The 27,973-nt window shown below is 32.6% G+C and overlaps 2 protein-coding genes across 3 annotated transcripts; one reads left to right on the top strand and one right to left on the bottom strand.

Annotated features, from left to right (window-relative positions):
• Window positions 1-10: 10 nt before the first annotated feature.
• On the top strand, window positions 11-27,668 carry Brf (Brf RNA polymerase III subunit). The gene is made up of 11 exons (XM_089706476.1): window positions 11-442; window positions 789-1,013; window positions 1,751-1,855; window positions 20,158-20,307; window positions 20,642-20,868; window positions 22,819-22,951; window positions 23,290-23,412; window positions 23,784-24,020; window positions 24,415-24,700; window positions 25,023-25,240; window positions 25,989-27,668. Exons 1-11 carry the CDS (start codon window positions 226-228, stop codon window positions 26,108-26,110), a joined length of 2,043 nt encoding a protein of 680 aa, XP_089562602.1. The 5' UTR covers window positions 11-225; the 3' UTR covers window positions 26,111-27,668.
• lute (BTB/POZ domain containing protein 3 lute) lies at window positions 2,318-11,408 on the bottom strand. 2 transcript variants are annotated; one of them, XM_089706948.1, is made up of 7 exons: window positions 11,119-11,408; window positions 7,296-7,465; window positions 4,811-5,092; window positions 4,492-4,639; window positions 4,058-4,274; window positions 3,203-3,568; window positions 2,318-3,107 (listed from the first exon to the last, which is right to left on the bottom strand). In XM_089706948.1, the coding sequence occupies exons 1-7, from the start codon at window positions 11,223-11,225 to the stop codon at window positions 2,613-2,615; spliced, it is 1,785 nt and encodes a 594-aa protein (XP_089563074.1). In that variant the 5' UTR covers window positions 11,226-11,408; the 3' UTR covers window positions 2,318-2,612. The 2 variants fall into 2 exon arrangements, with proteins under 2 accessions (XP_089563074.1, XP_089563075.1); XM_089706949.1 differs by lacking the exons at window positions 7,296-7,465; window positions 11,119-11,408 and adding an exon at window positions 5,281-5,479.
• Window positions 27,669-27,973: the final 305 nt, after the last annotated feature.

The following is a 27,973-nucleotide window of genomic DNA, read 5'->3' as shown; positions in this document are numbered from 1 at the left end:
ACGAAAGTTGAAACTGTAAAGCTTAGCTGTAAAGCATGTTTATGTTGTTTTACACGTATATTTCAATATATTTATAGGCAAAACATTCATCGATATCTAATAAAGGCATTCGAAAATTATTAATTTACTTTAATATAACATAAAATAATGTATAAATATAGAACATTCTAAAAAGAAGAGTAATAATTCATTAGACAATAAAACTAAGGCTATACTGTATACACTATGTCGTCTGGTAAAAAGTGTAAGCATTGTGGATCGTCTGAAATAGAAGTAGATCCTGCCCGAGGCGATGCAGTATGCACAAATTGCGGTTCTGTGTTGGAAGACAGTATAATTGTCGCCGACATAGAGTTTCAAGAAACAGCACATGGCGGAGCCTCGGTTATTGGACAATTCGTTTCAGCAGATTCTAAAGGAGGAGCATCTGGCTTTGGAAGAGGTAAGTTTTACGAATAATTTCAATTTTATATTTATGATGGCATTCTCGTCTTCATGTCGTCTTCAGTAATTGTTTTGTACAAGAATTTAATTACCTTTAAGTTAATTAAAACAAATCGGTCTAGTACTTTGAAATAAATTTTTTTAATCACTGTTTTGAGTATTATACTGTTTTTAACACTATACTGGAATGCTTTCTCATTATGAGAAAAAAATAATAAATATACTCTAAATATAATATAATAAATCTCATAAATATACTATACTCCTACATGATGGCCCACAATATATTAAAAAAAATATGAACATATTTTTAAATTATATATTTTACTGTGTAATTATTTCAGCATACAGTTCAGGCATTGGACAAGAGTCAAGAGAAGTTACAATACGTAAAGCGAGAGATGGGATCACAGCTTTAAGCCAACAGCTACGTCTCAATCCACAGTGCATTGACATAGCTTGTAACTTTTTCAAAATGGCTCTGATGCGGCATTTAACAATTGGAAGACCTGCTGCCCACACTCAGGCAGCTTGTGTGTACATGACCTGTAGAACAGAGGGAACTGCACGTATCCTTTTTTTAAATCAAACAATAAATATAATTTTTAAAATTTTTATGAATTAATAATTATAGCTTATAGTATACTTATTCCACTGTTATCTTGATGACTTTTTATATCTGATTGGTATCAATCGTAATAAGTTGATATGTATTTGAAATTATGCAATTTAACTAATATTGCTATTTGATTGTGTATATCAAGTTGAATTTAATAGGCAAATTCTAATTTTAATATGAATGAATGAATTAAGAAAAATACTTTCAAATCTTTGTTTCTCCTGCAAAAAATCTATATAATATTTAAAATTTTGATTCAAGATGTAAGTTTACAGGACATATCCTATATTATATTACAATAGAACGTCGATTATCCCAACGCTGATTAAACAAATCGCCAATTATCCAAATCCTAAGCTTAATAAAAAAAATTTACTTGTTTTGTTTTATTATAACAAGTTGTTGATATATTTCAATGTTTAAGGCCTTTTGCTAAGATGTGCCTTTAAAATTGTATTTGTTAATCTTAAAAAGAATTGTTTTATGGGTGACAGTTCGTTTTTCTTCAAATCTGATTATCCGAATCGCCCGAGGTCCCAATTAATTCAAATAATCGGCATTTTACTGTATGTATAAAAAATCTCATTTCCAGTATGAGTATTATGCTCATGTATGTTATAATACATAGATTGCTTTAATGCCTTGTGATTAAAAGTCTACAATAATTCTATTTAACCAACAGTACAGATCTTTTGATAGATATAAGTGACGCACTCCAGATATGCTGTTATCAATTAGGCCGCACTTACTTCAAGTTGTCCAGGGCCTTGTGCATCAACATTCCTCCAACTGGTGAGTAGATAATTTACTAAAAGAATATATTTGATACTATCGAAAATATTATTTAACTGGCATGCCTTTTTTGCCACACATTTAGCACATGGACTGAAGTAGGGTAAAACAAAATATTTCTATAACTTATGTATTATTCTGGTACATAAGCAACAGCATTGCTAAGTATCATCAAAATCCATTCAGTATTTTTGTGTTAAAGTATAACAAACATACATTTAACAATCCTTCAAACAAGACATATTTACTAGTAGATATTAAAGTTATTTGGACAATAGCAACCTTCTGGATATATTATATCATGTTGACTCTACTCTATGATGGCAATATTGCCATCATAATATTCTGAGTCTGATCAATAGAGAGTTTAAATATTTATAATGTTATGTGTTCAATTAAAAGGAATTCGTGAATTTTTAGATTAATTTTCCGCAAAGGTGTATTAAAAATTAAAACAATCCATAAAGCTACTAATCATTTATTGCAAATAACATTGAGTAATAATAATTAAGATCAATCTAAAATTTATAACATCTAGAGAGCTTTACAACACCCATATCACATTGTTATGGTACTTACACCAATATCTAATTAACAATATACATACATTAATTTAATATTTAACAAAATAATTTAATATTAGGGGAATGGTTGTGTCTTATGTGCTCTATAGAATTTAGTCCATAGTAAGTTTGAATATTACAAGTCCCATGCCCTACACTGAATAGAAGTTTATAGGACGTTTTTTCCTTGATTGTCAGTCATCGTTTGAACTTGCGTTGACCAATGCAGTGTTGACTGTAGGTCCATAGTAGATCAATTCTGGAATTTGACCTCCTTGCACACCAGTTCCGTTTGTACTTTCAGAAGAACAATGAAATTGGAATGTCACTGTTCCCATGTAGACCTCACTCAGGCCTTCTTGTCCAAAATAGCTTAGTTCACTGCCGTCAAGCACTGCAGATGCGGTGTATAAACATTCTGGCTCAATCTGAATTGGATGTTCGAAATACACATGGAATGTACTGCTTGAGCCATCAGAGAAGAATTTCGTATTATTCTCAGCCAATACACGCCCCAACCTCTTCAGTTCAATCTTCACGTTATAATCTGCGGCGCCATTTGATGATCCGTAAAGACCAAAGCCAACAACAAATATCCTTTTATCGACACAGAACTGAATTGAGTCACATCGTCCTCTATACCTCCATTGGTTACTTCTATAAGCACAAGACTGAAATCTGTGGCATATCTGGAAACAACAATTGTGTTAATTTTAACTGAATTTAAAATATTTTAATGTTAGTACAATTTCAACATCTCAATTAAATTATTTGTTATTATTACCTGTGACTTAAGTCCTGCTCTAGTTTTAATTGGATATGAAAGTTGTGGTTTACTAGATGCAGTAAAATGTAAGAAAATATCTATAGTTTCTTGTGGCGTCAATATTCCCAATTGTGCTGCACTATTAGCAAATTCTTCTAAAGTCATTGTTGGAAATCTTATTAAATATATGGCACTGCCCAACATGGCTCTTTTGTTTGTTGGAGTCGGTTCAATTTCACGTCTAACGCATTCAGCTTGAGCCCAAGCTAAGGCAGCCTCAAAAAGATTAATTTCTTTACAATTTAGTGTTTCTCTCGCCAATACTGATTCCAGAGTTGATACGTCAATATCAACAAACCCCTCGGAAGTGAGAGCCATTTCAGCCTAAAAATAATTTTCCATTACTTGAGGTTAGACAATTAAAACTGCAATACAATTTGTTTGAATGTTTTATTTTCATCAATTAATATTAATTACAACATCGACACATTCAGCAAATGCTATCACAACATGCAAGTATTACATATAAACAAAATGTATTGCAGTAAATCTATTTACAATTATCATATAAATTTGAACTCTTAATCTTTGACTAGATAAACACATACAGTATTTTATCAATACTTTGTGCGAATACTTATTTTCTTAAACCTAATTCACAACCAAAAAATAATGAGTATTACAATACATTAACACTTAAAAGCTCGTAACCTACAGCTAATTACAGCTGTTAATGTTTTCATTAGATAAACCATTACTGGTACATTCGAGGCTTGAAAGATTCTGACTGGATTCTGAGAGTTCCATTAGTAAGCTACTGTAAGAGGAGGACGATTGCATACCCAATGTCAGGTTTTCGGTAGATTCACATACCTGAGCGTCAATTACTTCCCAACATCGTTGCATTAATTCTGGCTCTTCAAATAATCTAGATTGGCTTAAAAGCAAACAGACATTTTTTGCTGTGAGACTAGTTTCTAAATAATTGACACATGCTCTTGCTACATGCGGTACAATGTATTTCTTTGCTACATAAAGCGTTGATAGCACCGTGTCTGCTTCCAACTGAATTTCATCACAGTATAAATACCTGTAAAATTAATTTATTTCTTACTATTTTTTGGACCAATAGTTATTGGTTATTGAGATATGTATTTTTGATGATGTTTGATCAATTTAAAATATAAATTTATAAATATTATTTGAATGTGATTAAACCAAAAATATCAAATTCAACAATTTAAAATATTTAAAAGCTTTTGTCTTATGTCTTGAAATTATCTTTTAAAATATATTTTTTTTCTTACTTGAGTAATGTGAGAAATGCTGATGGTTCTACGTCAGGTACTTCTATTTCTTTTTTACATTCGGCTAAACCTCCATAGAACATGGCATAAAATACTGAACTGCCAGTAGCCAATACATATTTGTGCGCAGGGATTGCCTGTGTGTGACCTGTAATATGCAAAACATACAAAAATTAATATTTTTGAAACACATTACTGTCATTGAGGTACATAAAAAAGTGATGGATAAATACATGAACTCCATTACACTGTTTACATTGTTTGTTTGTTGTTTTTATATTACTCACAAGTCAAATAGCTCAAGTTTATAAAAATGTACCTGGTGGCCCAACTATGAATGTGACATCAGCCATCAATTGGTTGTTAAACATAGCCGCGTTTCTCTCACGAATGGTGGCCTTCGTGGCTTGCCAGTTAGGGTCGAGTGTGGCCGTGCCTGGTGGCGGGGTTTGCAACACCGTCGGGGAAGGTGTGGAGCTCGTAGATCCACAGGGCGATGACGGCACACTGTAGCACTGGGACACCTGTGTTCCCGTCTCTCGCTGTGATATCGTGTGAGGCGGAGACAACGATAAACCGCCACCATTGTTAATATTCTCGGCTGGAAAAACACAGAGCGTCTCATTAGCCAAGTGAATAATTCAACGCTTTAGCAACGATTTATCTAGAAAACTAATAGTAGACATTCCTATAATCCTTCTATAACCAGTTTTTAATTCAACTACGTCACATAAATACGAGTCTTATGTGACCCTCACAATAAATCAATATTTGCACAGCGAATCTCACCATTCATCCAAGTATTAGTTTGTGCAACTGACAAATTATCTCTGCCCTCTCGTAATCTTTTGTCTTGTTTTGAAACTATTCTCGAACATAGATTTGACATTTTTGCCGTCTTTTAACTTAAAATTAAAACATAAACAATGCGAGACGCTAGCTTCCACTTAACTTCGTGACGTTAAGTCGCCATCTTGTTACTTGTATAACCAACAGTGTGGCCATCGTGCGTATTTTCTTTCCCTACAAGAGATTCCAAAAGTGCCACCACATAAAATTATAATATCGTTTAAAACAAAAATTTATTATATTATATGCATTCAGGGTTTTAAGTCGATCAAAATTTATTTTTTAAATTCGAATGGCATTAATGACATTGGACTTCCTAATCGTGATTGGATCACATACTACATACAACTTATTTAAAAACATTACTTAGCTTGAATATTTTGTAAAATTACTTTGACAATGCAGATGGTTAGATTAATATATATTTTGTATATTACCTACCTACAAAATATTAAAATATATTTTGTAGTTGTAGTATACGTATTAATATATGTATTTAATTATAATATATTATGTACTTAATAAATAAGCCCTGATGTTGTCTTTATTTTTATAGAACGCGTTGTTTAATATCACCCCTGGGTTTAGGTTTAAAGTTTAAACGTCTTATTTGGCAACACTGACATACTGTCAAAGTTGAAATCCTGATTCGAGCGTATACGCACTATGCGGGTAGCCGCATTGCGGGTAGCCGTCCGGCTGACCGCAAGCACAATTATGTACGTAATATTCATTTCTATGCGCACTGCGATGCGGCTACCCGCAGACCGCTCCGGTTGCTCGGAGAGCTACGTCACGAGTGGCGGCCAGCCGGACGGTTGCTATACGCACTGTGCGGTTCAGTCTGCGGCTGCCCGCAATTGAGTGAGTGTGTACACGTGGTTGCAAAATGCTTGCTCTCATCTCGTGTTTGCAAATAAGGATGCACCCAGTACTTCTTTCTTTGCTTTTCTTCTTTACGTAACGTGTGTAAATGTAGTAAATAGCTGCAACTTCTTCCATTTTCATATTTGAAATGGATTGACATGACCGCAAATCGCAACGGTTCTTCAACCACACTATGCGGGTAGCCGCATTGCGGGTAGCCGTCCGGCTGGCCGCATTCGCAACCGCATCCTGCGGTCAGCCGGACGGCTACCCGCAATGCGGCTACCCGCATAGTGCGTATGAACCCAGGTGTTCTTGATAGTGAGACCTAAGAGCGTATACGCACTATGCGGGTAGCCGCATTGCGGGTAGCCGTCCGGCTGACCGCAAGCACAATTATGTACGTAATATTCATTTCTATGCGCACTGTGCGGTCTGCGGTAGCCGCATCGCAGTGCGCATAGAGACTTGCTATGCGCCATTTTATCTCTGTAGTACTTACAGTCTAAGTACCTATGTATATACTTTAAACTAGCTGTGCCCCGCGGTTTTACCCGCATTGCTCCGCTTCTGTTGATCTTAGCGTGATGAAGCCTATAAGGCTTCCTCGATAAATGGGCTATCTAACACTGAAAAAATTTTTCAAATCGGACCAGTAGTTCCTGAGATTAGCGCCTTCAAACAAACAAACAAACTCATCAGCTTTATAATATCAGTATAGATTTAATTATATAGACTGTGCCTAAACCTTATGTTTCTCAGATGATTTAGTTTTTCAAATTGGTCCTGTACTTTCAGAGGCTAGGTATTCCATGATAACAAACAAACAATCAAGTTTGCGACCCCATGCCATTTTTTAAATATATATCCTGTACATTGTTAGGAATGTTTAGACTAGTTCTTATTATAAGAATCCCCAGTATAAGATTCTTATACTGGGGATTATGGCAAGATTAATTATTTAAAGAGAAAGTTGATTGCGAAATTATATTTTTTACTGTATGAGACTGTTATAATTGTATTATGTGAGGAGGTCTCACGCTTTCATACATAAGCTCTTTAAAGTTTAAAAATTAAAACAAAATTACCTTGTACTTGTGGTCGTATCCTCTGCACGCTAGGCCGATGTCGCGGCGCGCGCTGTGTCGGCTCTTGGCAGTTTAGCTCCGAAAACCGGCCGTCCTCGTCGATAAGACTTTCGAAAAAATCCACACTGCTATTCATTGATGACCGAGTGTACAGTGCATACCAGACTATACTGAAATTAAATATGTTTACGTATAATAATTATCGTAGACTTTCTATGGGGAGGGGTCAGTGTGGCTCTCTTTAATGAATCTACGATTAGTCATCGCGCAAATGTAGTGTTTTGTAATCAGAGGAATGCTCAATGCAGACGTGATAGTGATAAGTAGAATCAGCGAATTGTGCGTGCATTTTTTTGTCTCATTTTTTAAATGAAACATCTCTAAGCTTCTCGTCCTATCAAAAAATTAAATAACTAATAAGTATGTCACTGTTAAAAATTTTGCTGTTCAGACTCAAACTAGAACCACTTCTAACATTTCTCGTGAAGTTATTCGTGAAATCAGTACTATAGTTTCTGAGTTTATTCGTGCGTTACAGACATTCAAAAGCGTAAAATAAAAGTCTTTCCTCTTTATAATACCTATGTATAGGTGAATCAAATGTTTTATATATCGGTGGATTTGATTCGCCTTTTCGCATATACATACCTACATACTATATAAATAACATGCGAATTGAATGAACATACATTGTAAAACTTAAATCACGTTTACTTAAATTGAAATTGGAATAAACTCCAATGCTAACATTATACTTTCAGTTTTATGCAAAAATTATTAATGTAGCTTCCTTGAAATTAGAAAAGAAATTCACTTCAGTAAAGTCATTGTTAATTTGTAATAGATCTATTATAAGTAGTAATAAGAAGATTGTGTAAGAAATAATGAAAACCAAAACCAATTATAATAATATATTCCATAGAGCGCAAATATTTTTTAATTAGTCAGAAACAGTTAGTGCGTATATTCATTTGTCTTGTTTGTGTGTATGCTTAAATGTGGATAAACATAATCTATACTATACTAATACATATTAAAAAGCTGAAGAATTTGTTGGTTTGTTTGTTTAGTTGAACGCGCTAATCTCAGGATCTGCTGGCACAGAATATATTATTACAATTGTACTACGTAGGTACTAACTACTACTGCTCCGATTTGAAAAATTCTTTCGGTGTTAGATAGCCCATTTATCGAGGAAGGCTATATAGGCTGTATACTATCACGATAAGACCATCAGGAGCGGAGCCACGCGGGTGAAACCGCGGAGCACAGCTAGTAAAAAACATAAGAAGTTACTTATAGTTAAACGGTTTCCTTATTTATGTCTGACGCAACATTGTGTATTTTAAATAAATTATAATTGTTTTATATAAACGATTCTAGACGCACTAGAATCTAACCTTATAAAATACGATATTCAATATCTAGTGTTTTTAGTTTTTACTTTCAAGCGACGCGATGGCTATAATATTTCCAGATAGAATTTATGTTGAAAGTGGTTCAATTTAACCCTCAGTTAATTCGGCGTCTAAATATATGTACCTACATACTTTAATTTTTAGTGTAACTGGTAGAGTTCCAGGGATTCCTTCTTAACAAATCTGTATTTTATAAATTAAGAAAGCAATTTTAAGAATCAAGAAACTAAATTTTTGAATATCCAACCTTACAAAAAGTCTGGTGCCAAAAAAATGGCACACCCCGTACATTTTTAATCAACGCTTACTCAGCTGCAGTTATCTAAAGTGGCTTATGTAAAGTCAGCTTATGTAAAGTGGGTCACCGACCTGATGTATTGCATCTTCGACCAGATTTCATGCCGATTGTAATACACACAACAATTACAATTTACAATACAATACAAGAATAATGGGATATATTTTGATGTGCATGTGATGTTACTTTTAACAGGCACTGCTACTTGACAAGCAATTTGAGCTTTAAAGTTTATGTTTCAAAATATTAACAATATTTATTTTCTGGCATAATAATAATCTATTTTTAGAAAGCTTACAATAATTATTTCATGTAATTCAGATCGTTTTTTCAAATGCGTTTGGAACATAAAATGTAGAGATAATAATAATATAATAATATAATGTAGTAAAATTGAAAATGTAGAGATAATAGGTACGATTTTTTTGCGCGCGAGTGAAGTTTATCATTTAGCTTTTTATTAATTGATTCAAAATTACCATCTAAATTAAATCAACAAACAATAGTACCCGCTTCTGCCTTTAAAAAGACATCTAGGCCCAAAGTACCTACCAATAGGTATTTAACTTTTCACCTATGAATCAATGTCAAATGTAAAGGAGAGCGTTTCATGAATGAAGTAAAATCGATTATCGAATAAATAATATCCAAGGTTCATCCAAATACGCATGTTACTGAATTTCTGGATTTTTGATAAAATTGGTTATGCTGTTCGAGAGGTTAACCCGGTCAAACATGTATACTTTTGATTGACCTGCAGATCGTGATAAATTCGTGCCAGTAACTTGGGAAATCGAATTTTTCTTACAAATGATTATCTGATTGTTTTCCGATTTCACTTCTTATCTCCATAATATTTAAATGTTTGAATTTTTATCGCATGAAAACATATGTTATGTCTAACGAGTTATATGTAGTACGTTATTTTTATACAATGCATTTTATAATGATATGTTTATGTTAATTTGTTCGTATGTTACTTTGGCCATTTTAAGGGACATAACTGCAACGCAAATATTTATTTTTTCGATTAGACTTCTTCTAGGGGCACTTTTGAATCGTTTACGAAAGCAGTTTCTTTAGGGAAAAGGGCCGGCAAGGAACTTCAGTTTCCTATATTTATTTATTTATTTGTTTAATTGTGAACTTTAACTAGCTTACCAGTTACCGCCCGCGACTTCGTCAGCTTAGTATATAACCTAATAAATTATGTATATATTAAAACTTTCCTTTTGAATCACTCTATGTGATAAAAAAATCTCATCAAAATCTGCTTAATTTTTAAGATCTGAGCATACAGACGCTAAGGCGGACGCTATTAATTCTGGATTATTTATATTATTATTTATTTGTAATAGTAGAGTTCAGGGTACTTTGTTTTTTTACCTACTTACTGAAATAATATTTATTTTATGGCCGAGTCAATAGCAAACATACCAAATTTTAATTTTTTTATGTTGTTTTACTATATTATTTACAGCTATTTTATTTATAACGTGTCCATATACTTAGTCGAATTATTTATCTATGTAAATTTTCAGGATGGTTTAGTCGACCAAAAATATCAGAAATTGAAACAAAATATATCAACAGTTTAATCTAAGAATTAACATAATACTTTATACTATTACGACCGAGTTATCAAATTTAAATATGTTTTTCTGCTGCTCTACTTACGATTGTCCTATATTAGTAGTACCTAGTAGTAGTAGTAGTGTAGTATATTTTTTGAATTTTGAATATTACCCACTAATTTTGTTAAATTTCACTATGCACCCAAAGAAACAACACAGACACAAACTCTATTCGCTTTCTTGAAACACTGCTATCAAACGACTCCCGTTCGATGCATAAGGCCAATGTGATTGAATACAGTTACATTACTTATTTATTGTATTTAATTCATTACACATACATCATACATGGAAATAGCAGGAATGTATGTGCAACTTTATCATATGGTAATCAGATAGTACAATGCCTACCTACGCCTCTTGTCATTAGAATTAAATAGACTGAATTGATTAGTATTTCAAAACACTGGACACACCTCTATATAGAGCACCTATTAGTATAATAAATCAATAACACATAAATGATCACAAACCGGTAAACGAAGAACACTAGATCCGCCTTAGTAAAGACCCAGCGCAAAAATATCTTTCCCAAAACAACAGGAAATTTGTGTGACACTGCGGTGGCCCTACCCTTCATTTCATGGTTTCGGGGAACTGTGTATTATCATATCCTTAGAGTACACTGCACAGCACAAGATCACACACTTCACGTCGACTAGAGACACAAGACTAGCACGGATTTGTTTATTGTACGGCGTTGAGTGCGCGGTTTGAAATGCGTTGGTTCGAGTGCGCCAGAGCGCCCGTCAGCTCTGCGCCACTCGAGCCACACGCTTGCGCAAGCCTCGCTGGGGATACCTGTCTCCCATACGCAGCCGATCGTGAAAGTCTGTGATGTCATTCCCTTATCAGTGCCTTATTTCAATACTTAATTATGTTACTTATTGCCTTATTGGCTGTTTGTTGTAACTCACGTTTGTGTCACCTTTTCATTAATTGTATACTCCATATTTTGATTGCAGTTTCCTATCGCGACTTTGTTTATATACGAGTCTTTTAAGTATTAATTTTAGTGTCCAACTGTTGTTGTTTATCAGTTAGATACTTGATTTATTTTGTTTCCCATTCAATTTCCACCTATGCTCTGAGATTTATTATGCACTCAGTGACTACATCATTAACATCTAATTATTATATGCAACGATTGTCTATAGGACTTTGTTTGTATATTAAATCATCGATATATGACGAATAAATTATTTCCATCCTCGTTCGTTATCAGTATTTACCTAAAAGTAATGTGCAATTCAAACGCAGATCACTTCTCTTACGTGCAATACTTGGTGACCCACATGTCAGGGCTTAATGTATGCGCTCGGATATTGATGCATTTCTACTGGCGAATATGTTATGATGTCTTTACATTGGGTACGATTGCCGTTTGCAATTCAGAGCACGCAGGTGCGAGCGATAAACAGACTATCAACATGCAGTCACTTGGCAGGATGATGCTGGTTTTGATTTTTTATTTTCCATTTACACGGGCCGATTGCTCGCTATTGGCAGTGCGTTCAGGGACAGTGTGCCCAAGTTCTAAGAGTACGTGGTATGAATTTGCTCGATAGCTTGGTGATATTTAGCCTAGGAAGCGGAACAATGCTTGCGTATTTATGTGGAACCAGATGATGAAACTTGTTTTGGTTGCCAACAGCCTGTTTAACAATGCAAGTTGTAAAGGTTAAACGTTTTCTTTTTATTTCATGTAGGTATTCTAATACCGAATAATATGATAGTTGAAAAAAACACATTGCAAGATTTTTTTTTTATATTTCTTCACCACGTTTCGTGGTAATTCTGTTGATGGGCACGATTACCAATGTTATTAATTTTAGCACAATGTCCATGGAAATTTTCAAAATGAATAACATTGAAATGCCCACATTATTGTCTGCCTCAACGATAGATTGCTCAAATCGTCTGAACTTTAAATCAATAATTTAACATAGAAGTTTGTGCGGCGGTTTGACCTTGTTAATATTGCAATAGCCACGTGAGAAAAATTTGAATGTGTTTTTATTTGAATTTTAATTCATAAACTTATATATTACATATTTATTTTTATACAACTGATTACATTTTTGGGAACAAGAATCAATGCTCAAAATTAATAGAAATATTAATAAAAATTAAATAGGACTTTCTGTTTGTTTGTGACTATACCTATTTAGGCAGATTATTATGACTCACACCAACGTTACACACTCATTACACGTTTGACGAAATATAAAGAATATATTAAATACAGTTTTCTCGTTAAAATTGATATTTATTCGTGACCATAACCTAAAAAGTTTAACAGCAGAGTAAAAGCAACCGCTGCACGGCCTTGCCTTGTGTCTCAGGTAATTATGTACATTTGTAATTAGTCCTACCATTATCTTGTGTTATGGGAAACACTGGATTACAAAATAGACTAAATATCTATTATCCACTCTTTCTCGGCATATTACGTAAAACGCAATACAATATTTAATTCTATGATTTAATTATACACTCGGTTATTTCTTGTTACTAGATTGACAATCGAAGTTTTTTGCGGCAGTCTGGAAAATTGGAAATAGGTACATACTTACTACATAATTAATTTTGTATCGGACTAGTGCAGTCTTCATCGTGAATGGTATATAAAATGCTTTTTTATTTATTTCTTATCGTATAGGGAATCTTTATTGCAAGATGTAATAGTTAGTACATTTTTATTTTTACTTGTTAAATATCAGCAATAAAGTTGCCTTCTTAGTTATTGTATATTTTACTTTTTTGTGCTCAATCATGTAATAAATATTTTTTCACTTCAAAACATGAATCAGAAATGCTCGTGAATTATTTCCATCTAAATCTTACTGAAATGAAGGTTATTCCATTTTGTTTTTAAAGGTGAATAATAATTGAAATACATATAAAGTTTTATAGAATTATAAACCGTTATTTATGCAGTTTTGTGAAAGTGTATGTGATGTAATAAGTTTCACCATTAACGAAGCCTTCCGCCCCGCGATCACGCTCTGGCGCCGGCGCATTCTTAAAATAATACATTTTTGCACAAAATGAATTAAAATTGCATTGCTCATAAAGGAGGTCGTGCAACGGGACAGAAAGTTATGTAAAAACGTAACTTGTAAAGTGAATGCTCCACAAACTTGTAAACTGTTTCTTAATCTCAAAAAAGTTATATAATTTTACACCCCAGCTCTTATTACATTTGTTTGAATGGAAATTTTCAAATTATTGCACTAGAACAGTAATATTTGAAATTATAATTTGCTATTGATATTTTTCTAATATTGTAAATCAAAAATTGTTTGTGGATGAACATTTAGAACCAGTTGCTGGTATGGTATGCCGGAAGAAGATTATATGCCCTACAAAATATAAAAGATAAGCTGCTTTTATGATTTATCCGAGTAGGCATCACAAGGCCCATGAAACATTACCTATTACTTACTTATTTATTACACATTCGAAAAAAAACTTTCCAAAGGGTTTTCTATTGTTGTATTTGTTAATGATAGACTAGAGTAGATAATTTTTGAAACAAAAGAAAATCGCAGTCGGATGAAACCCATTAGAAAAGGAGGGGAATATGATAAAAATGTAAGGAAAAATAAATTACGGTCAATCCGAGTTCGGGAAGCGGGAGGGGGGAGCTTTTAAGAGAAAAAAATGGTTTCCGATACAAGAGAAGATATAGAGTTCAAGAAGTGTGCCTGATTTAGTAAAAGCTAATTTTCACACTGTTTGTATGCATTTCCTGAGAACATTTACTATGGTGGTGTTTATTTTTTTTACACCATATGAAAATAGAGATTTCAATGAATAAAAGGCACCCCAAGTTTTTGAAAAAAGCTGATATTTTGACGGGTGACTTTTCGATTGAAAATTAGGTTGTTTTTTTGGTATTAATTAAAAATAAGGCGAAAAAATAAATATTTTCAATCAAATAAATTACAGTGTATTTGGGACATAATAAAGTAAGTTTCCACCAAATTTCGTAGAAAAAAAATAAATTTTGAAGTAGATAAAAATAAAAGACCAAAAACTTGGTTTTTTTTAATTTTTCACCTAAATTTTTAGGTTATGTGAAAAAATTGTGAATACAAAAGTTGTAGAACTTTTAATTACCTACAACTTTGCCATTGAACTTTTTTCTATAGGACTTGTAGTTTTGTCGGAAATCGAGAGAAACCATTTTTTTCTCTTAAAAGCTCCCCCCTCCCGCTTCCCGAACTCGGATTGACCGTAATTTATTTTTCCTTACATTTTTATCATATTCCCCTCCTTTTCTAATGGGTTTCATCCGACTGCGATTTTGTTTATCTTTTCATTATTTTTAAAGGCTTCTTCCCCAGTCTATGATTGGAATGTAAAATTTCATTTATTTTTGCAATATTGTTTATGAAATATTAATATTAAATTATCACGTTTTATTACGCATACAACTTACGATACGATTACTATATTACAATAATTCTTTATTAAGTTAAACAGTTACCTAATGGCTGACTTCTTTGATTATAAATAAAGGTATGAAAATGTTTAATTAAATTATTTTGATGCGACTCAGTAACCTTGCCTAACTATTTACATAGTATAAAGAGACTTCTCTTTATACTACTTATGCTATTGACGTAGCATGCGAATATTATTTCATTGTTGTCCCATGTATGTCAACTATATCTTAGCTGACCCTTGCTATATCGAAACAGCTTATAGTTAATACAGAAGCGAACATCCGTAATCGTCCTCGTCGATTGAGTTTTATTTCGAAAGTTTTATTTCATTTAGGTAGTCGATAGATATTATGTTCTTACTAGGTAGGTATGTACTATGTATTTGCGTACTAAGTACCTTGAGTATACAGGGTGTAATCGTTAAGTGTGCACAGGCGATTTTTCCGTAAGTATTACAGATAACAAAAAACTTTAAACTGATATCGAAAGTACTTAACCTAATGAGTAAAATGGCCGGAAATGTCACTTCAAATTTGCGAAGTAATTAAAGCAGAAAACCAAAAAAAGAAAAAGAAAGCTAAAATCTTTCATATTAAAAATGTATATGGGATATTCATATTTCATACTAATGTATGGGAGGGTTTAAAGATAATTTTTTTGATATTTCTCGATTTATTTTTAAAAATTTATTACGGCCATTTTACTCATTAGGTTAAGTACTTTCGATATCGGTTTAAAGTTTTTTGTTATCTATAACACCCAAAATAATGCATACAGAAGAAAATAGAAATCTTTTTTGCAAATAAATTAGGTATAAATAATATTAAATTTTTATTTCATTACTTACTGGAACAGTTCAAACAGCATAACAAAGACTGCGGTGTGAAAATTAATTTTGGAATTTCTACAGCAATTACCTACTTAATAATTAATGTTTGTTAATGTGAATATTTAAATCAAGTTGACCTGATTTAAATTTTCACATATTGATATACATTAGCATCAGAAAGCATACGCGAAACATACCCGTGACATTTTGCTTTAAAAAGTGGTGCTGTTTATTATCTTGGTTGTAAATACTTAATCCCTCTGAAACTAGTTGGAACCAGGTATACGATGTTTATTGTGATTTTATTTTAACGGTTAATTAATATCTGATCTCTATATTTTAAGGAGTGACGTAGGACGCTAGCTTTTCCCTTATTTGAAGGTTTATTTGGGGAATAAAATAATCAATGATAAATATGCAGTATACCAGTTCAAAACAGGTTTCATTACTATTTACACCCCTTTATCTTCTAGCTATATCATATGATTACAGTGATTGACTGATAGAGCTATTTATCGCGCTCGTCCTGCATGTCTTAGCTCGCGCCTTTCAGAGTCGTATGCCTTATAAAATAATCAGGGGATAAAAACAAACATAAAAATATCCTATTTCATTTAGCTGATGCAATTTTAATATCAGCAAAATTATATATCTATTTATTATTTTAACATAGAGTGAGTCGAAGTACATATTAGGTAAAAAAGTAAGACAATTTTTTTTAGTTCATTCACCTAAATGTGAAAAACGTGTGATGTTTTTGTTCAGTTTAAACTGTTTACAAATACATACCTGTTTTGTTCGTTAAAGGCCGAATAACGGTCCGTCTTTATAAGTATTTGCCAAAAACTGTATTTCTTTGTCAAATATTTTACAATATGTATTTGTGAACCCTTTGTTTGTCCATATCTTGTCATGTTGAAACCCCGTTAACCAATTATTGATGAATTTCAGGGATAGATTAGATAGCATTGTCTCATAGTAAAAATTTTAATATTGAGCAATTTCTAACAAGCAATCTGTTTAACAGCAATATGGCTTAAAATTTTACATACCGACCTGTGTAAACTTAAAAAAATCCATCAACATTATAAACAATAAATAAAAACAAATAAATTGCTTTCTTTCATTCAATTATAGGTACATAATTTTGTTATATGTATAATTATTTTGCATAAATTTTGCTTTCAAAATATTATTATTAAGTATATTATATAATTGTGAAATTGAAATACAATAACATGCAAAAAGTATAAGTTAAAAACTATATCTATGAATATATTTCACACACAAACAATGTATAGGCCTGCGGCTTCACCTTGACACATAAAAGCCCAATATATCTATCGCATATGACGGTTTCGTAATATTTAGACTCATATCTCTAATTAATATGTCTCGATGTGCTAAGTTGTCCTTTGAAATATTTAAATTTTTATTGAGAATCGAACGGCAAACTATCGAAATAGGTGTGTGGAGATACGGTCCATCTATACGTTTATAGTATTGTTATGCAAAAATATTGTATTCTCCAATCAAAACAATTAAGTATAATATGTATACCTACGTGTGGAATTTTTTTTGTTCCTATTATAAAATTACATATATGCATATCAATAAATGTGTTGATCATTTTAACGGTGCATTTTACATTTACATCAAACGAACATAGAGCTAGAGCAAGAGTATTATTTCGTCATCTTTTAGTGTAAACGAAAACTCGTATTCAGTATTAGAACGCACTAAGAACAACGAAATAATGCTCTACGCCTGTTTACACGAAAATAATTTAACATAGTGCAGTTAGAATGAGCATTCGCTCGTTTGATGTAAATGCACTGTAGATTTATAGAATCTGAGAGATTGGTTTAAAGATTCGGAATAAATTTAAGGACGCAACGATGATCAATATTGAGAAATGTATTTTTGCATATATTGCACAAGTATTGTCATATAAAAGCACTGCAATATATTTCTTTACCTTTTGATCGTATTGGGTGGCATTGGTAAACTTATGCCACCTTTGCCTTTATCCTTTCGCATTTTAATAGGCCTGTGACTTCAAACTGTCAATAGAATTTCATGTACTTTATACCTATCTACATATTAAGTAATTTAAACGTTTATATTTTGTCATACAAAGTTATCTAAAGCGGTTATAATAGCTTCTTTAATGTTGAAAAAATCCTTGACCGGCCTTTAAAATTACTGTAATAACACACACCAATAATTATGCACAATTTAAATGTTTATGCAGATTCAATAATGAATCTAGAGCAATTGAAATTGATGCCATAAATGGTATAGAGTCAACAATGACTAGTATTTATGTACCAAAATAATATACATATTACGGGTCATTTTTATTTGTGTTACAGAAGCTATAATATTATTGCCCAACGTGTTGTAGTCAGTAAAAACGATTGTTGCGAACTATCAACTATCATTCACAAATTTTATGGATCTATCATGACAAAGCAATTCTTTCTGTTTTTTATTTATCAACTACAGGGTCATCGATGCATCAACTATTTCACACTTGAGAGAGGCATGAATATTTATTGTACATACATAATTTAATTTAATTAATAAAGTATATAATGTATAACTAGCCAATGATACTAATCAGTTCTCGATACATTGTGTAGATAATATCATCAATATTTTTTATTACACAGCGCGTGTATCTGCATTTAATATACTCACCTCCTGGCTCCTATGTATACAGTAGGTATATATACACGTCTCGCGTGAATAATTCCGAAAATAATCATTAAAATCTCAAATTGCTAAAATAGGCCGGTCTTGGCCTTTAAATACTTAACGTCTAGGTAAATAATTCTATTTGTTCAGTTGATGAGATGGTTTTAAGACAAACAAGTGCACAATATTTTAAAATATTAGATCATATATATTCCAGACACAGAGAGTGAAGAATGCGTTACAATTTACTTATATTACGTTTAAGTATGTCCTACAGACTACAAGTACCACTACTGACTACAGTTTGCAGTAGGTATTACCTAAAACTCGGGCGGTCGTGCCATTTTCAGTAGCGGTGTCACCGATATTGTTAGAATTGATCCCCGAACCCGTAGCATACAGTTATATTATGCAAGGGGCTTTTACAATAGATAATAAAGTTCCACGACGACTACAATATGGGGGTCTTCAAGCGAAGAGTGAACCGGTACCTTCTAGGGAAGCGCGCTCCATCTTAGACCACATCTCATCTTACCATCAGGCGAGATCGTGGTCAAGCGCTTCCCTATCCTACAATAAAAAAAAATTGCTATTAATTGTTGGAGTATTTAAAGAAAAACATCTTTCTCAACGCAAGTTGCGCAAATTAAATGATGCTGAATGGGGGGATCGTGACCTCTAGTGTTGCTTGTTAGGCCTGTTCGTAAAATAGTAGTTTATAAAAGAAATAATAAATTAAATGAAGTATTACGAAATTAAATAACTAACGCAAATAACGAAACTTTTTGCGTTATTCATGGGGCAATGGCTCTGGTAAAAAAGACGGAGAAAAAATGTTAGAGGGCAATACCTGAAACCGTACTTTTGCATTGCAAAATGTGAACATTGACCATTGTACAATTATTTTCTCGTTGTCTTTTAATTTGTTCTTCAAGTAATTCTTCAGAAAGTTAGGAGCAGCTTGATCGAATCTTTTTCAAAGCGATTGTCTCATCCAAGACCACATGTTTTAACTATCGTAAAACATAGGTACTCAGGGTATCGGTATATTGACCATTGCAATGATAATTATTAATTTGCATACAATCAAATTTATTACTAGCTTGCAGTCTAGCCAGCGAATACTTAATTTAATTTAAGTAGTAGGTATATATAATATAATGTTATTTACCACATAATGTTAATTACCAAACTACCTTTTCTTTTTCTACTAAAAGTTGACTTTCAACTTAAACAAAAACAATGAAAAAAATGTCTGAGACGCAACACGAGTTCAATAGTCGTTGTGAAATGAAAACATTTGCATACAATATAACGTATTTATAACTGTAATTTATGAAGCGATGGTTTCTAAATTACTCACGCTACTCCTTCCACCCGAAATCATTACGATAGTGCAAATAAGCCTTTCCTTAAAATTCTACTAATATTTTTGAGTTTAACAATTGCTAGATACTATCACGTGAGCCAAATTTGTCCCAAGTATTGGAAGATACTCGGGTCTTAAATCTCATATTATTTGATTCCAGACCCATGTCTGTATATATTGCGTTTTGCGTCGCAATTACAGTTCGAAGACAAGCAGCACGAAGTGAGTATGACAGCGCTGCGTCTGGTGCAGAGGATGAAAAGGGACTCCATACACTCTGGGCGACGGCCGTCGGGTATATGCGGAGCTGGTATGAATCTTTTTGTCTAATAAACGTTATATTGTATTAATATCAAGTAAGAATTCATGTTTGATGGACCTTTAGTGATGAATCTGAATTATAATGCTGGCAAATCAAATTATTGTGCACTAAGGTTTACCAAATTTTAAAAATAAACTATCGAATTACATGCACCAATTTTGAAATAAAAGACAACTAAAAATGTGGAACCCAGCAAAATTAATACCTTGTATTATTATAACAACCATCCTTGATAGGTTGCTGTGCAACTTTAGAAACCTGAAATAATGTGTAAAAGTTGTTATTCTTATTATTTTTAAATTTCACAATTCCGATCTTCCAGCGCTGCTTATCGCGGCCAGGATACACAATTTCTCCCGAACGCCCGCTGACGTGGTGCGTATAGTCAAAGTCCACGAGTCCACGTTACGGAAAAGGCTCATGGAGTTCGGTGACACGCCATCCAGTGCTCTCACACTGGATGAGTTCATGACAGTGGATCTGGAGGAAGATCAGGACCCACCAGCGTTTAGGGCAGCGAGGAAGAGGGACAAGGAACGTCTGCAGAAGGTAAAGAGCATGTAGGAAATAAGAAGTGTGAATAGTGTCGTGAATAAAATTTGTTACGTAATCTGTTGAGCCCATTTTCATAGATTTGATAGATACCTAGGCTGGTTTTTTTAGGGTTCCGTAGCCAAAATGGCAAAAACGGAACCCTTATAGTTTCGTCATGTCCGTCTGTCCGTCTGTCCGTCTGTCCGTCTGTCACAGCCGATTTACTCGGAAACTATAAGTACTACAGTGATGAAATTTGATGGGAATATGTGTTGTATGAACCGCTACAAAAATATGACACTAAATAGTAAAAAAAAGAATTGGGGGTGGGGCCCCCCATACATGTAACTGAGGGATGAAATTTTTTTTTTCGATGTACATACCCGTGTGGGGTATCAATGGAAAGGTCTTTTAAAATGATATAAAGTTTTCTAAAAAACATTTTTCTTAAAGTGAACGGTTTTTGAGATATCAGCTCTCAAAGTCGTAAAAAGTATGTCCCCCCCCTCTATTTTTATAACTACGGGGTATAAAATTCTAAAAAAAATAGAGGTGATGCATGCTAATTAACTCTTTCAACGATTTTTGGTTTGATCAAAGTATCTCTTATAGTTTTTGAGATAGGTTGATTTAACTGTAATTTATTATATTTGCTGCTACGGAACCCTTTGTGCGCGAGCCCGACTCGCACTTGGCCGGTTTTATTTTAAATGAAAGTTGAGATAAAAAATTATCTCATTTATAGAACGAATCCGAAAAATTGCCTGAGTGTATGGGATACCGTTATAATGTCAATTAATATAAGTTTTAATAGAACCAATATGCTACGTAATACGTAATAACCAATATGTTTTAAAAAATAATACTTCTTTCTATAATCCCATGGTCCGTATGTGTCGCTTGTATAATGATTTGACTTCGCGTAAGCCAAACACAGAACTTGACGTATTTGATCCAAAACTGGGTAAATTTAAAAATCAGGTCAAAACCGTGCTCAAGTCTAATCTACAAGTTCTATGATATTTTAATCTTTAACTTCCATAGTTCTGAGATACTTTAATGTTTATTGGACATAATTCATTATTATACTGTGATGAAATGTAATGAATTGTATTTTATGTGATTTAATGTAATGTAGGTATTTATTGGTTTTACTGTATTTTATGTGATTTAATGTATTGTAGCTATATTGATATATTTATCTGTACTATAATTTAGATCCAATTTACTTTTTGACATGTATTTAAAAACAAAAAAATTACTTGATCTATGAATTGTTTGAATTGTTTGAATGAATTGTTGATAATTTAATCTTTGACTGCCATAGTTTCTAAGATACTTTACTAATTGTTAGACATAATTTATTGTTATACTGTGATGGAATGTAACGAATTGTATTTTATGTGATTGAATGTTATGTAGGTATTTATTGATTTAACTTTATTTTAAGTGATTTAGTGTACTGTACTTAGCTATATTGATGTGATATTTATCTGTAGGTACTATGATTAATTAGATTCAACTTATTGTATGACATGTATTTTTGGAAATTATTTTACTTGATCTATGACATGATCTATGACTTGATATGTGCTAATTAATGTAATTTTTAATAATTTTTTTTTCCCTCAACTATGCTGTGTGCATACAATTAATTGGTTGGCATTTCACCGCAACATGTAATTAAATTTGTGTTTATCGAGGCAAAATTGTCAGCTGTGGTGTGCACCTTATTAAATAAATAAATAAATAAATAAATACGACGACAATATTTTAACTTGGTTGTTTTATCCGATTATAAGTAAAATTATCATAATCTTTATTAAAAATAGTTTTTATTTTATTCATTTAACACGGTTATAATGTGCCAGGTTTTACTAAATTTACATTCATTAAACTTTGGCTGCGATCAATAAATTATTGATTGGAATTAACCTGATAATATTGTAGCTATTTTTCGTTTAGTTATTAGAAGAAGAAGACGGTGAAAAAGAACTAACAGAGCTTCAGAAAGAGATAGAGTCGCAGTTAGAAAAGGACAATATGAAACGGAAACGAGGGCCGGCCCCTGCTTCTGCGTCGTTACTACAAACTGCGGGTAATAAATTATTTCTAGTCTTCATAATTTACTAGCAGTGCATCACGGTTTTATCCGCATTGCTTCGCTCCTATTGGTCTTAGCGTGATGATATAATATAGCTTATAGCCATCATCAATAAACGGGCTATCTAACAATAAAATAATTTTTCAAATCGGAGTTTTTCCTGATATTAGCGCGTTCAAATAAACAAAATGCCTGATTGCTGTGCAATAAGGCCGCCTATAAGCGTTATATAAACACGTAAATAAATTCTACTGCAAATTGTGAGATTGAACTATAAATTATGATTTTTGACGCATATTTACTTAAATAATATATTCAATAATTCATTTCAGATAGAGAAGAAAGGGTATGTGAAGATGCAGAAGCAACTCGCTTCGCAGCGGAGAAGACGATCAGCATCATTGATGAGCTGGCCAAACAGTCTGTGTCCAAGGAGGGCGAGGAAAAAGAATTAGGTTCGATTCTAAATATACACGATTTTATTTCTAACATTTGATGATCACGCTACAAAGCGGTAACACGAAAGTCAGGTAATTGCCCGACTCGTATAGGCGAGTGAGATGTAATGACGTTGAGGACATCAGTGTACGTAAATAGTAATCAAATTATAATTCGAGTATTTATTACCGGAATTATCCTGTGAAATAAATTATTTATTTCAAACTCAAACACCTAATTAAACCCTGCGATGGAACAGTGAAGCATTTAAAATTGTGTCACAAAGTGTGTCAAATTTTTGGAATGAAGCATAAAAACGCGCCTAACCTAAATACTAATACATTACAATATAAACGAATTAAACTAACATGATATATAATTCCTTCAGGTCCAGAAATAGCAGTAATCGGCATCACACAAGCCGACGAAAAAACAGACACGGATACATTTCTCAAACCGGAACCGAAGAACCAATTTAACAGCAACATCCACAACTCAGAGGAGCTGGTGATGAGTGAGCGAGACGAAGAATATATAAGTTCGCTTATCATGTCGCAAGAGGAAGCGAGACACAAGACAAGAATGTGGAATATGGTCAATGCGGGATATTTGAAGGAGCAGAAAAGTAAGTTATGTTTTAAAATGTAGAAAAAATGTTTATTTATTCGTTTGAGACACTGACATGGGTAGATTCATTAATGTCAGTATGATTTCAGATTTGTAAGTAAATGGTATTCGGTCGAATTAAGAAAACTCTTTTTTTGGGTTGGTTAAAAAAATATTTAATATAATCAAAAGCATATATCTTTTGATTCGCTTGCACTTTGGATGTGGTTCAAACTGCAAGATGATATTAAATCTCCAGCAAAAATAGGAACTCAAGTAATCTATTGAGGTGCGAATCGCTAGTTATTAAACGTTAGTTTTTAAACGCATAGGCTCTTTGAGAGAATAATTTTTATACATTCGAATAAATAAATACAAATTAAAAATGTTTAAATTAAGTTTCTATGCAATAGTCAAAGAAGAAATGCGCGCCAGAGAGCGGGAAGAGGGCAAAGACAAAAAGAAAAAAGTTCGCGGTTCATACAAGAAGAAGGTCAATTGTAATGCTGCAACCGCGGGAGAAGCAATCGGCAAAATGTTGGCCGAAAAGAAAATGAGCTCGAAAATTAATTACGATATACTAAAGAGCTTGGACCAACCAGGAGTGTCCATACCGGTGACGTCATCGGCGGTTAGTAATGGCCTGAAGGAATTATGTACGAGTATTGTCACACCGGTGGTTATGGATTCGAATGATAAGTGAGTAGTTTTTAAAAATATACACATTTATTAATCAGAATTCACTATGGTACAACAGGAACTGCATGTAATAAAATGCATAGGAACAGCAATTTGTACAAATTTTTTATATATTTTATGTTTGAGTATCTCTTATAATTTATTATATTGAATGAAGCACTAATAGATTTGAGCTATGACGTAAAATTGTTTTTAAAAACTAATTTAAGTAATCGATCAATATCAAAATTAATAATTGCCTATACAATTATACATATAATATTCTTCTACTCAAAAAAGGCTATAAACTATCGTTAACTTTGTTTAAATTTTTTACAAATAGGCCAGCAAAAGAGCCACCCTTAGACAAAGCGCCCGGTCCAACACCAAAGAAGCGCAAGAAGAAAGCGGCTCCCACGTTACCCACGAACGCGGAAGCAAGCTCGGACTCCGCCCCCGCGACCCCCGCCCCCGCGACCCCCGCCCCCGCGACCCCCGCGCCCGCACAGGACTCCGCCCCCGCTACACCCGCGCCTAACACGCCGGGACAGAAGGAAATTGGTATGTTGAACATCCTTATGATTACTGATTACCTAAATAACTAAATATGTAACTACTTAACCTAGGCGCATTCGTACGAATCGTGCCTAGGGGCTCGGACGTTGTTTATACGACGTTTTGACCCAACTATCCTCACTTTGCTAATAGTCGTTGACTTGCTGTGATTTGTTATCAACTGTCAACATACATTAGGCAGTGGTTAAGAATCGAAGTACATTCTTATTACATTCAAACTAATATTTAACCCGGCCTCCCGTGTAATTTCTTATAATATAATATGTACATATTATTATTACTAAATTTCTATATTACTTAATAATACATATTATAAATGCTTGCGTGTGTTTGTTTATATTTCTTTTACGTCGCATTAGAGCATTTTACAATTTTTATGTCTGGATATAACTCCAGGCATAGAAAATCAAATCATATCAACTTTACTTCGTGGATAGACTAAGTATATCTACGAAGTTAAGTTAATATAGCGCTCTCTCTTTAATCCCATACAAATAACAAAGTCAATTATAGACACTGGGCGTAATACATTCTGAATAATCATACTTGTATACGTAGTATATTATTATTAGTCTGTCATACACTACTATTTAATAAAATATTATAGCTTTCGTTCAACAACTAAACTTGCCTGTTCTATATAGACAATAAAATAAGGCTGGTAGAAGTTCCTGAAAATAAAAATAAAAACTTTTATGCGCGTTTAGTTCAATATTTTCTTTAACATTTCTAGAAGTGGAAGATTATGAAGATGAACTGGAAGCAGATGTGAACGAAGCAGACTCGGAATTGTCGCTGGCGGCCATGTTGCAAACGCAACAAGAAGACGATTATTATGATTATGAAGAATATTAACATGAACTTCCAGATTTTAAACGTACCTTGTTAATAACGCTTTAGTTTTAGTAGAAATCTTAGAGAAAAAAACGAATTATGCGAAATTTAGCTGAATTTGTGTTTTGTATTAAAGCCGTAGTTCAAATGTTTCCATGAGATATGCATATGACAATGAGAATTTGTATATATCTTATAGTTTTCGGAAACTTCTATTTTTTTATATACTCCAAGGCGATTATTGTAATTATGGTTTCTTATGTAAATATTGCACTGTTTTCACTTCATTAATTTAAGATTTATTTACTATGTTTTTAGTTAGTCGGGGCACTATTTACTTGTATATACAGATTTTCAGTTTAAAAATAATTCAAGAGCGTGTTATTGTAATTTGTAACATACAAATCAACGTGAAGAAATTAATTGATGGAACAGAAAAATTATAAACCTATAAATAAATATGTATAGTAATTTATTTTGTATTTCAATATGCTTTGTTCAGTGAGGAGTAAAACTGAATTTTAGATGAAGTGTGAAAGCTCAGTATTAGCTCTTTTAAGTAACGCAAACTTTTTCTTAAGAGAAGTGTAAAGTTAAACATACTGTTGTGTAGTACATTAGTTAGAAGTGGAAAATGTAATATAGTTATTATGTAGATACATGTTTATCTAGGTATGTTTTATTTATTACTGGTGGCGGATATTACAAAATATGAGAAATGGCTACTCGAATGAAACTGTGCTTGCACTATGCCTTATTATTTTGTTGAACCAAGACTTATGTGAACAATAATGCAGCTTAAATAATAAGAATTAAGAAAAATCTAAAAGTAACGGAATTTTACTACAATTTATCAATTTTTTTCACTATAAAGTTTAAGTGATAGTGCCGTGAACTAAGTTGGACTGATACGTATTTTTAATGAAATTAATTGTTAAGAGTAAGATTTTATTGTTACATTTTGTACTATAAAGGTAATATTTTCAAAGTGAAAAGAATAAAACACATTGTAATGACTGAAAGCTTTCCGGGTTGTATTGTTTTAAAATTTTATGTTTAACATTGAAAAGATATTTACTGCTCAAAGGTAAATTCAACTTTTTAATCTCGCCATGAATTTTACCAGGCAAACGGATTTTAGTTAATTTTATAGCTTATATATAGGTATTGATATTGAATAATTGTACCTAATTAGCATAATTTTACTAAGTTTTATTTTGTCTTATAATACAGGGTTGTATAATGCACACTACGCACGATAAAAAGATTCCGTATTTTTTTGTATTTTTTACGTAATCAGCGTATGAAAATCGTAAACCTGCAAGGTCTATTTAGCATGGTAAGCACATGCGAGACACCCTGTATATATAAGAATGGTAGATCTCGAGCTAGAAGTTATATTAGAATCATAATTTTGAACAACTTTTCAACCGGCATTACATATTGTAAGGTATTGATTTTATCGTTGTTTACTTTTTTATTTTTTCGCATCGTAAAATTATAAAATCTGTTGTTATAATTTGTACCAATACCTAAATAAATATTTTGTTTAGAAAAGCTTGTAAAGACTAATATAAAAGGTCTTATATTTTTGGATTTTTATTTATTTTAAGTACCTACATAACTATAATTTTAAATTATATTCTACTAGATTTCAAGGCCAATTTTCTGGCACATTTCACATGAAAAATCGGTTTTTAATTTTTGCCCATAAAGTAGGGTCGGTTTTTATCTATGGTTTTCTTAAGAAAAGCCCAAGAGCTTCTTAGGAAAATAGTCTTCTAAACATCTTCTAAACAATATTTTATTCAAACGCAAATTGATTTTCTGCAAATTGATTTTTTTATCTGCACATTATTCTTTACACCACTGTTGCAATATATG

This window comes from Colias philodice, chromosome 18 (assembly GCF_061535455.1).
Source record: "Colias philodice isolate Cphi_HAF_F1 chromosome 18, ilColPhil1 Martin Lab GWU primary, whole genome shotgun sequence".
Classification (NCBI taxonomy): domain Eukaryota; kingdom Metazoa; phylum Arthropoda; class Insecta; order Lepidoptera; family Pieridae; genus Colias; species Colias philodice.
The sequence above is the reverse complement of the archived record's forward strand: the minus strand, read 5'-3'. Positions and strand labels throughout refer to the sequence as shown.